Source organism: Rhea americana, unplaced genomic scaffold, assembly GCF_003343005.1.
Source record: "Rhea americana isolate MKP2758 unplaced genomic scaffold, rheAme1 scaffold_13, whole genome shotgun sequence".
Classification (NCBI taxonomy): Eukaryota; Metazoa; Chordata; class Aves; order Rheiformes; family Rheidae; genus Rhea; species Rhea americana.
In genome coordinates this window covers 7,517,182-7,529,464 of record NW_028185372.1, presented here as the reverse complement: position 1 = coordinate 7,529,464, position 12,283 = coordinate 7,517,182, and the positions used below count along the sequence as shown (strand labels likewise).

Sequence of the window (12,283 nt, the reverse complement as noted above, 5' to 3'; positions counted from 1 at the left end):
CAAACATCATAAATTAACATAGGAAGCATTAATATCTTAAATGAAAGTTTGTAGTCAAAATTCAAAATAAGGACACAGTATGTAGGGGGTTTTTTAATTCTCCCCCTTTTTTTTTTTTTTTTTTTTTTTTTTTAATCTATTTAAAATCTTTAGGGCTATATCAAACTGACATGGAATTCTGTAACACTACGTGGCATTTAAGGTCAGGGTAACTGACACTGGAAGTCTGCAGTGCTCTCCTTCCTGTTGGACAATGCACAGAAAATCAGCCTGTTGCAAAGTGAAGGGAAGAATCATGTATCAACCTCTGCCACAAAAGCTGAATTTCTCAAATAGGCCTGTAAGATTTAATTTTGAGGGAGCTAGCACTGTTCAAACCAACAGAAGGCATGCCAAAGAGCCTAGGACAAAGCTGATAAGACTATTCAACTAAAATATGTTAAATGGAAAATATTACTGTCCTTGAGTATTCAGACCACTCAACAGATTACAGAAAAACAGAAGCCAGCTACTGCTTCCCACTTTGTGTCCCTACTGTTCAGGATGCCTCTGCAGTAGATAAAATTTCTTCTAACAGTGTAAGTCACAGACATTTATTTCACTAGGAGGAATCTGCTCAATGCAAAATCAAAGACTCCTAGAATTCCTGGTGGTCACAGGAAACCTGGTTTAGAAGGTTCCTGGGTCTATGCACTGGATTTTCAAAATACAAGAATTCCTTTATTTAAGGGCTCTCACCTGCAACTGCATTCAAACGTGGAAAAAGCATTTGAGAGGCAATACAAGGGTGACAGTAATAACTGCAGAAAGGGCTTTCAAACRTCAGTCATTACACACAGACTTGTAAACCTGGGCACCCATCTTAACATTCTCACAACTTTCAACATATCTGGTAAAAGAACAAATTAGGTTTTTCATTCTAATCTGACCCTCAGATGAATGTTTTGTCTTTTTAAGTATCTGGGCGCTAAGTCATACTATTTTTAAAATAATGATAATGTATTTTCAGTATCTGTCCTCAAGAGGCAGTTTGTAGTATTCCACTTTTATGAACCAAATTAAATCAAGTGCCAGGCTACATCTAGACTTTTCAAATACATGTACTGCACTGCTATACTGACCCATCCAAAACAGAGATTCGGTTAACAGCTCTCACTTCTATCATCATTAACACAGCATGAGGAACAAGATATAATAAATTAGTAAACAAACCTCCTCCTAACTGGTTTCAGCCACAGAAGAAATGGATACTTGAATACATCTGAGTTAAGAAATTATGATCTATTATAAGTCTATGCAGAACTCAAATATGACATTGTTGTATATGGTACGGAATCATCATCTCTCACCTCCTAAAAAATAATTGATAAAAGTAACATACCTTCAAAGACATCAGTCATTTTGCAAATGTGAGCAAAGTTGGCTCCATTTGCCCATGTATATACAACATCCATTAGGTTGGGTCTGAAAGAATTTAAGTAATTTTCTTCATCAATTTCCAGCTTTGCTTCAGCTGAGACCTTGGCGATTCTTTTAGCACATTCCTTTAAAGTACAATATTTTAAATTTATAATAACAAGCTTAAACAGATTAAATATTTAATCAACAGAAAAGGTATTGCATACCAGATCAACATTCCTTTTCTATGTGAAATTCTTCAAAATCAGAAAGCAAGCCACAGCTCACATTATTATTTAAGTCTGCCTGCACTAACAACTTACAGTGTAGTAAGCAGACTAATACAAAGTTCTTGAAAGGATGTTCTAAATTAGCATAACAGTTTACTGCAAATAAAATAACCCAGTTTTAAACACTGCAAAACCACATGCAGTCATTGCCAGTCAAATTCACTAACAACTGAAAATCAGGTCTTCATCCTGCACTCATTATACGTATGCTTTATTCATGTTAGCGCTAACAGTGAGTTTGGTAAGATTTTTGTTGGACAGATTACCTGCATTTGACGAAGTGGTCCTGCCAACTGTTCTGTCAATTTGGGCATTTCACTGGACTGAAATAGAAAATATTAAATAATCTCATCTGGACTCCCATATATTTGCTTTAAACCAAATTAGATGCAAAAAAAAAGATTTAATGTGCAAGTGCCATCCTAAACAATTCAAATGACATCTCAAACAGGTTTGCTGAGTTCCCTGAAAACAAGAATACTAATTTCTCAAACTAAAACAACAGCAGGACACAAATCTTTTCATACAGTATCCTCACAGTGAGAAGAAGGTAAGAAAGCATCTGTTTTCTGAACACTACCAAAATTCACTCTATTTACCTGCTTTGGTAGTTTCAGACTACCAAAATTAGAAGGAAATATCTGCTGCTTTAGCCGTGTTACAAGTTTGTCTTTAAGAACACAAGAAACAGGACTTTTAATAGAATAACTTAAACATCAATGGTTATAAAAGAAAAGCTGGTTATTCAAGTACAGCAACATTTTTGTGTCCTACCTATGTAGACTAAGTACTACTGTTGAGTGAACCACAGTATTTTATTCTCACATTTAATTTTATGTTGCTTATGAACAATGGCTTACATAGACATCCCTTCCACTAACCAAGGACAATATATTAGCACCTGCTACTTTCTGTCTTCAGAATCAATCCGAGTGATAAAATCTGCCAGCCATCTGCAATGATACTTCATATTTTTTGTGTTTTTCTGATGCCAATACTTTCATATAGCTTGCAAGGGGGAAAACAAATGCAGATGTAAATGCCCATATTTCTGCTTTTCATAATATACAGTCTGGTTTTAACAGCTCTTTTGATAACAGTTTGAGATCAGTGTGATCTTGCCATTTCCATCAACAGGTGCGAATCACATGACATGAACAAGTCTCAAAATTAAAAACACCCCCACCGCCACAGCGTAAGCAGCAGACATTGTTAAGTTTCTCCTCTGAAATCATCATCTTTTGAATTCTCAGGAAGTTTGTTTGCAGATGTGTGTGTACATACTAGCCTGTGTGATGAGAATCTGTTTATATTGTTTCACTGCATGAGAAGGAAACAGCTACAGATGCATCACAGCACGTTAGCCATGAAGGAACGCACCGTAACACTAAAGCTGCAATACTTTTTGTTAGTTCAAAGGGAATTCATACCAGAAAAACCTTACGAAAGGGTAAAAATGCCATGGCTTGTACTGCTATGACCAATTTCTGGAATTGAACTGAAAGCACCATCAAGTGCTAGAATATATAACTCAATATATATAACTCAAGATATAACTCACATTCTCTTGAAACACAAAACAGCTTAGTAGTGCAGTTGCCTGCTCGGCAGATAAGTCATTGAAGAGGCCATTAAACATCATTTCTGTCAATAGTAGTTCATCAGCACTGAAAAAGAAAGAGAAGAAAGCTTAGAGAAAAGACTCATTAGAGTCTTAAAAGCTTTTAATAAAAAAGCTTTTAAAATTAGAGTCTTAAAAGCTTTTAAATGAATTACTATTATTCCATTTTGTGAAGCAACAATATATATGCAAGGAATAACAGCCTCTTACTTTTACTTATTGGTATAAAAACTACTAATGTTTTAAGGCGGGTGCCAAGGAAGAAGAAAATTAGAAAAGAGATAAAAGAAATGCTCTTGAGGCCTTAGTGAACTATGAAGAATCTGTCCCGATAATTTATTAGAGTTATTACTAACAGTTTGCTTTAGTCAGTTTTTAACATATAGAGCATCAAAAGATTGAAGACCAGAGAGCTTAGGAAAAGGATTCAAATTTGTACTGTAGCTGCTCAAAAAAGCCATTCAACTGGGTATTTCCAAGATAGTATCGAGAAGAGGAACAAAGTTGCTTTAATTTACTTATAAAACAAAGACTTCACTGTGACTTATAAAAGGAAATGTGTAATCCTGATATAAAAGCCAAGCATACTATTTGGACAGTGTCAAATTGTTAATACAATTTTTAAGAGTTTATCAGAAAAATAAACAAGATAGGAAAAAAAATGTATACTTTTTTTTCTACTGAAGCCTGAGTTACATTCTGAAGTACTAAAGTCTGATTCCTGAGTTTGCGTGGAATCTTTAGGATATGTGTTGGATATGTACCTGGGAAATGTATTACAGTGAAATGCATCACTTCCATAGGTTTGTTCCAACAGCCCTGTGGGAGCAGTTAAGCTGTACTCTGAACCTGTCAGTAGTCTGGTAATTGCTGACAATCACTGTTACACCCATGTTTGTTCTAAAAGAATACTGGGAAGTAGAACCATAGAAACCGAGACTATCCTCATTTAATACTACATGAAAACACATAATACTGCCTAAGCTGCTGGTTGCTACAAATAGCTATTGTTTTGACATTTTAACATTCATATTTTACTGTTAGTTTTATTTTTTATTGTATTTTGTCCTTAAGGTACTTTCTTTACTGCTTTCATCAGTATATTCCTTTTCTGACACAGATCGTGTAGTCTTAAGAGAATCCTTCTCCTGCTGGTCTCAGAAAACTAAATATAAACGTGAAATGTTAAGTACAATGAGGACAGCAAAATGTGTACGCATGACAGTAACCACTTTGCAGAGGAACCAGTTACCTGCTGATTTCACAAGCCACTCGCCCTTTCATCTCAATCACATCCGAAGATGTGGCAAACCCCAATCTTCGCAAAACACGTTTACGGCACTTGAGTTCATCCATCTGTAAGACAGTTCTGGCTTTTTTCAGTTCTCGTTTTGCTGCTTTAATATCCATAGCAATCTGTGGGAGTCAAAAGGAGAGAAACGAAATATTGCTGGCTTAACAGACGCAACTGGGTCTACTATTTCAAAGATGCCATCTAACACACAAAGGTCTAAGATTGATTCATTAAATTTGTTAAGCAGAAGGTTTGGGAAAAAAAAAATCCTTTCCATTTACCTCCAGGGAATTTTGGCAAGTTTGGGAAAGGAAGCTATGTTATTTATCCAGGAAAAAAAAACAAAAAGAAAGAAATCCTTAGCTGAGAAACTGAGCACTTATCTTTAGAGACCCATACTACGCCTCAGCTACCCAACTATCCAATCAAATATAAACCAAATGTATAATTTCCTGCCAGCAGAGCTTCTCCAGTCTCATATAGTCATATTCTCACAGTCACTATCAACATCCTGATACATATCTGGTGGCTTCATCCTAATGCTTTCTTTTTCCTATTTAGGCTAAAAATTTCAGTCCTTCTGGTAACATGATATTCATTGACATAGTTTAACTAATTTATTGGATTTTTATATTAAGCTTTAACATGTAGCACCACTCCTCCTCTGTATCAGCTTGTCTCTATACTTAGGCCACTAAATTTTTCTGATAAGCCCCCTACCTTTTCTGCTGTTTCAGCAAAGAAAAGCTTAACAGAACATGGTGGCATGTAGCTTCTGTGGGGTCGCACCAAACACAAAAATTCAACAGGCATTACTTCAGATATCTTTACAATATCTTTACAGCTATTTTGACGACGTTTCTACACTATAACCCAATAACTTTCCATTAGTGAGTATAGTAACAGTGAGGGTGGCCTTAGAGAAGGAAAAACCCACCTAATTCAGGCATATTGCAGAACATGGCCATAGAGTCCCAAAGTGGCTCTAAGAAAAGATAGTCCATGTTCAACATGGCCAGAGCAAAGTAAGGTCCAACCTGCTCAGATGGACTCAAGCTGAATCCTACAATGCTACTCAACTGTTTCTATACTTGAGTACATCAAGTTATGATATTGAACAAGGCAGAACCAGTTCAGGTCCAATTTGCTTGCAGATGAGCAGAACAAAGAATGGCAGGTTGTACAGTACCAACACCCCTGCAGAAGTCTACTTGGTCCAGCACGTCTTACTACGTGCAACTTCGTGCTGCCCATGCCACAGCCACCTCAATTCTGTGAGAAGATTGCCAGAGAAACATTTTTTTCTGGACAACACAGAAACATGGCAGCTGCTTCTGCGCCATCAGTTTCCACCTTGCAGGGTCCAATTCTATACAGAATAAGCATACTGCTTCTAGGTTGGGCAGCAGCTCAGAAAGCAGCTGCACTACGATCTGTATGATACTCTCCCCAAGCTAATAAGCCCTATCAATACAGCTTTGTTCTGCACAGGCTTATTAAAAATGTTCAGTTTCAAATTCTTGTGAGCATTTTACCCACATTGTACTGTGCCACGGCTATTCAGTGACTAATGACTAGTGGCATTGGAGTAATCCTCTGATCCCTGGCGATTTTTTCTGCAGTTACCTTACCAGATTTACCTCCCAGCTTTATCACATCCCTGAGCCAACCAAGTGCACACCACTGACTCAGCCAGTTTGTTAGTAAGATTCCATAACATTGCTGTTTGTCAAGAGGAGTAAAACCAGGTTTGGCAAATAAGAAGAAAAGTAAGTAAGAAGGAACTATTACAAATTCTCTCTTCAGCTAAATATTGGGGTTTATTTTGTTTTGTTTTTTTTTACCTGTGCTTTTCTTTCACAAAGTTTGTATACAGTTTCCAAATTGGGATCATTGTGGAGAGGATGTGAGTACATCCTATGCTCAAATGCCTCTACTTTTTGGATGACTTTTTTCAGTCCTTGATCTTTGATGCCCATGTCATCAATAGGGTCTAGTAATGGTACTCCATCAGGAAATCGCTTCTGTACCTCCTAAAAGGGGGGGGGGGAGGGAGAGAGGGAATATATATAAACATTAATAAAAGCAAAATAAAATACACTTTCAAATATCAGCTGGCACAGTTATAGAGACATACAAAGCAGTAGTGTAAGCTTATGTAAAATTTAGCAGTTTTAAATCATCAATTTAAAGTGATTGTTTACAAGGAGAAACATTTAACATATCAATGGTTTCCAATCCCTTTTAAGAATCCAGCTGATTTGACACAAGCTTTGGACATATTTCTTTAGAACTTGTGTCTGGTGTTCAAGTGCATCTCACTTATTAGAGTAAACAGTTTTTAAATCCTAGTTAAACTTACTTGTATGGATTTTAACACACTTTGCCTGTTGTCAATAGGCCTCAAGTCTTTCGGTATGTAAAGTCGGACACTGCTGATAGCTGAGAGGAGATGCACCAAAACAGGAACAACCTATCAAAGAGAGTGCAGTAACTGATAAATTGGTATTTATTGTTATTGTTTCATTGTAAAGCTTAATTTTTAGTTCAATTCATATAACTGTTAGCAGTAAATGAGTCAGGAAGTTGAGCTTTGAAATAAAAACACAGAGAATAATGAGCAGGAGAACTTGTATTCTTCTGGATTTCCTTTACATCTGGTTTTACTACAAAAGAAAAATGAAAATTGAATAAACAAGAACACAGGAATGGATAAAAGAATATGAGAAAGCAGGAAGATGTGGGTATGAGATAAAGCCTTAATACAGAAGAGTAATCAGTTCAAACGGCAAAATTCTATATCTGGAGAGAGCCAGTAAGTGGAAAAAAAAAAAAAATCCAGTTTTTCTATTGCTTGTAATTCAATGCAGTAAGAGGTAGGCTTATCTAGTGAACATGTACCCTCACTGAAGATTTATATCAACTGAGCCTGTACTTAAACATATTTCTTAATTGCATTTCACTTAAATACACTGAATAAAGCAACGAACTGTCCTTCATGCATATGGAGGAAGACTCCATGTACATATGCAGCTTTCAAAAGATGACGAATTCTCACCACTTTTGACAGTTATTCTTGCCTTTTCCTACTGGAATACCTTACAATCCAAAACAGATTAATTATTGTCAGAAACATAACCAGGAATGTTAACAACAGAGAGTATCAAATAAGCAAATGCATGTTCATTAACATCAAAACAACTGAGAAACCATGAAGAATAAGTTCAGTATCTTAAGCTTAAAACAATATTTGTGGAAAACCACCTGGACAAATTGAGTAACTATTTCTGATGTAAAAATCATAATGCGTTGTCTTGATACAGGGTTCCAAATCCAAATCTTCAAATAATGCAAGTGTTTTCATTAAGAATTTAAACTTCCTTTTAGAATGAGATGGACAGGCAAAACTGAAGGGGTCTGAACAGGGGAAAAAGAGAAAAGATGAAGGCTTCCCAGAGAACAGAAGGCATTCATGACAAAGTCCATACCTGTCAAACAGCACTTGAAAATTTAGTACTTAAGGATTATCAATCTTCTAACTAAATTCTCAAATTTAATAGAGATGTACATTATCTCAAAATTCCTGCACAAGTATCCTATAGAAAGCAGTTTGTAGACATTTTTTTATCTGCAGATCTATATGTAGATCATTTTTATAACTATGTTCACATCACCACTGTTGTCTTCCACCTAATGATTTGAAATATTTGACAAGACAGTAAGCAAGTTTCAAAGCACTTCTGATATGCTAACAAATACACAGAAAATACTTTGTTCATAGCTGAAACATGGTTCCTCTGAGGTGAAACCAGCAACTGCTCGAGCGTTAGGTAAATAGCTTCTTCCTCTTATTTAACACATCAATCCCATGCTTTTACCATAGTTTGCAAGTGCTTTGGAAACCGACTCTTTTAGACCATACATAAAAAATTATTGAGAATAAATATTTATAACAAACCTGCATCTCTCCTTTCTCATCAGGTCTGGCTGGCTTTGCAGCCTCAGTAGCAGAATTTTTCAAACTCTCTTTGCTGCAGTGCAGTAGCACTTCAACTACATATAACGGGTCCAATTCACCAGAATTAGGCTGTTGAGGGCACAGAGAAAAAAATTCATATCAATTGTTTTAAAATACGAGGGAAAAATCGAAGAAAAGCATGACTTTATTCAATATTAAAGGTATAAAATGAACCACTGCACTTCACAGTGTGCCAGCTCAATGCCTCAGTATATTTTAAACCTACTGAATGCAAAACACCCTCATGCAGAAAAATTCCTCATGCAGAAAAACGCACACTAAAAACTATCCATTTCTGCACCTCCTATAATGTAAGTTAAGGTCTAATTGCTGTTTAAGGTGCCTCTGCCTTTTTTTTCCCAAACAAGTAAACATCATTTGTAACCCTAATGCAAAACACTCATCTGAAGGTTACAGTTACATAGCCATAACCTTTATGCTATATTGCTTAAAAAAAAAAAAAAAAAAAAAAGATGAATTATTTGACTGGATCAGTGTGCACTAACATTGTTCAAATATACTCTACTACAAGCAAATATTTTAATGTTTTCTAATAGAACTAAATTATAGGCCTAAAACAGGCCTTGAAATAAATCCTTCTACATATTGTAACCCAGCATAAAGTATCATTAGCATCTGCAGTTTGGTGGAACACTGCATTTCGAAATTATGCTGGAAAATCATTTAGGGTAATTAACAGTGAACATAAACAAGTGACGCACACTCTCGCTTTCAAATTGCATTGACCAAGGGTCAGAGGAATCGTAAACATATTGTGACCCTAAATGTCAATCTTATATGTATTCCTAAATAGGAAAAGGACCGCAGTAGAAACTATAATACAATGAAGAAAAAAAAATGATAATATAGATTGAATTCATCATCATTTGTGAAAATAAAATCCAAATAAACAGTCACAGCCTTGTTCTTAATATGCAAGTGGATAAAGGTTTAATAGGGATACCGTTTCTAATACTCGCTAGAGACATTACTACACTGAACACTAACGTGGAAATGCATCTACATCCCAGGACAAAGATGCACAAATAGGCCCATTAAAACAATAAAACAACAGCTGCTTTTAGAGGTCATTTCTTTTGTCTCTGCTCATAGTAGGTTTACCATACAGATCTTAAAAGCTGCATAGTTTTAAGTCTATTCCATAATTTTCAGCACCTATTGTCATTCTTTCCACAGAACTCAGAAGGAAAAATTCAAGCCAGCTGCTAGAATGACTTAACTAAAAAAAGTACTGCTGAAGCCAGAACTATCTCCTTCAGAATGGACCGCAACTGCAAGGCAAATGTTCAAGTCTAAAAGCTTCAACAACACTGAGATGGGCCAAATAGGGAAGGGAAAAAAAAAAGCCTAAGATCTGACACAGATAGAAGAAGTGCCTCCAGTGACACAGAAGCTGGCAATTTTACATGAAAGGTAGAGGCAAGAGGGAAATCTGTTTTAGTGCTCGAGTGGTTCTATTAAAAAAAAAAAAAAAGAAGACACTGTCCAAAATCAAAAGTTTAAGCAATAGTAGCAACAGACTACTGTTGCTATAGCTACAGGCTATTCCAGCATAGTCTTCCAGCTTAAAAAGAAAGAAACAACTTTCAAAAGGAGGACTGAAAAACAAAACCAAATCTCCTTTAATAATGTTCTGCATGCACGCATTTCTCTCATTCCTCTTTAATGAATATATATTAGGGAAGCACCAAAAGGTGCCACAATGTACAGGCACTACTAGAACTTGACAAAGAGACAACTTCTCATTTAGACCTAGTAATTAACTCCAGTGCTCTACTGCCAAAATTACAGTGAAAAGGCTACCACAGAAAAAAACACTTTAGTTTTCAGTCCAGCCAGGAGAGTAGCCTGTCAAGACTTTTCAGAAAGGGAGACTAAAACATGATCTCTGGAGTTATGCAGAGACCAACTATAAGAACGGATTTTATAAAGGAAAACCAAACCTGTCTTCCACCGCTTCACTCACATACCATTGGGTACTGGACTTCGTATTTCCTTCCACCTTTCCCTGAAACCATTTTATTCTTTTGCTCTCTCTGTATTTTACCTTTCCAACCCCCAAGTCCCCAGCAACATTTCACAGGCCAGGTGATCCCATGTCTCAGGTACTAGCCTAGGACTCAAGATAAAATTCCCTACTCTAACACAACCATCTCCATAATGCCGAAAGGTGTCAGCCTCCTGAAGTTCCCAACCCTCACTTGGGGCTTCTACAGATTTTCTGAGATTAGGTAACAGCATCTTTCCCAAGAATGGTTTAGGATTGCACTGATGCAGTATTTCAGACCCAAACTAAATAGCTTGAAATATTTGCAGTGTACAGTGTACCTTGGAACTAATTATTTGAGACCTGAGCAAGCATCTGCTCCAATACCATGCCAACATTTAAAAAGTAAACACAGGATTTAGAGTTTGTCCCAAATTCTGTAACTTTCCTCTTCACATTTTCACTTCAGGGACACTTGAGTTTTTAGTACCTCTTGGGTGAAATTTTTGGGTGAATTTTTCTTGCCTTTGAAAAACACAAATGAAAATAGGAGCTTTACCTTCTTTTTGGAAGAGACARTAAGGTACATATTTGGCTAATGGAGATAATGTGTATTTTACCTTAACATTTGATTTCTTAGAAAAATTAACAACCACTCCCCATCCAAAGTCGTCATCTTCATTTTTTACCTGAAAATATTAAAAGATGTTATAACTTAATCCATGCATGAATGTATCCCAGTAAGCATATTTTTGTAGTTCTGTTATTTAAAACAGCAGTCATGGATTACTAGTCACCATTAAAATAAAATTAATTTCTCTTTCATTGCTTTATGTTTAACAAGGAAATATAATGAAAGTCAAAAGCATTGCTTAGTGGGGAAATTTTTCAACATGGTAAACTGGCAAAGACCTATGAACTCTAAAAATTTAATGGGTAGAGAGCAAGAGAAAAGGGAAAAGGAAAAGGGRAAAAAAAGTAATTACCTTTACCAGTCTTCCTGGTTGCAGAAAGGGCAAGCAGTATTTTGGTTTGTGAACATATTCTTCAATCTCTTTACCCAATTTTGCAAGCTGTTGTCGGATTTTGTAGTATATAACCACATTTTCTTCATTTGGGATTGCTATTTTGTTGTACTGTTCTTCTAGTTTATTCACTTCTACAATAAAAAGTAGTAAACCAGTAAAATTTCACAGAAATGAACAACTCTGCACATTTAGAAATCAACATTTTGCCTACAAAGTTTACTTCACTAGTATTTTGGCACCATTTTCAAGATACATTGTCTATTTACAATAATCCATTCTTGAGAAAGCTGGAGATGCATAAATGTGTCCATTACATTTTATTTATAATAGAAATTAAATATTTAAAAAAACTAAAATATCATTTTACAAAACTTGAGAAAAACAGAGGAGTCTGGACTTCCATTTCCAGGAATCATTCATTTACATTTCCACAAATGTCCCATAAAGACTTGCAATGATTTGCAAGAAGGAATTCACTGCCAACAAGCACTCTTCTAACTCCTGTCTATGTAGATATGATTCTAGRTTTTAGGTTAAATTTCATTTCCTTCCTCTTTTTCACACCTTATTTAAGAAAACCAGTTATTATTATAAGCACTACGCTACTTGCCTTAAAGCTGGCAACA

The 12,283-nt window shown here is 35.8% G+C and overlaps 1 protein-coding gene across 1 annotated transcript in view; it reads right to left on the bottom strand.

Annotated features, from left to right (window-relative positions):
- Window positions 1–12,283, bottom strand: part of MTREX (Mtr4 exosome RNA helicase) — a 45,682-nt gene that overhangs the window by 3,091 nt on the left and 30,308 nt on the right. Inside the window, exons 17-25 of the mRNA XM_085326432.1 lie at window positions 11,616–11,788; window positions 11,250–11,318; window positions 8,562–8,690; window positions 6,966–7,076; window positions 6,448–6,636; window positions 4,562–4,725; window positions 3,250–3,355; window positions 1,955–2,011; window positions 1,382–1,544 (exon numbers count right to left, since the gene is read on the bottom strand). Coding sequence (XP_085182558.1) covers window positions 1,382–1,544; window positions 1,955–2,011; window positions 3,250–3,355; window positions 4,562–4,725; window positions 6,448–6,636; window positions 6,966–7,076; window positions 8,562–8,690; window positions 11,250–11,318; window positions 11,616–11,788 — 1,161 coding nt within the window. The remainder of the gene's footprint in view (window positions 1–1,381; window positions 1,545–1,954; window positions 2,012–3,249; window positions 3,356–4,561; window positions 4,726–6,447; window positions 6,637–6,965; window positions 7,077–8,561; window positions 8,691–11,249; window positions 11,319–11,615; window positions 11,789–12,283) is intronic.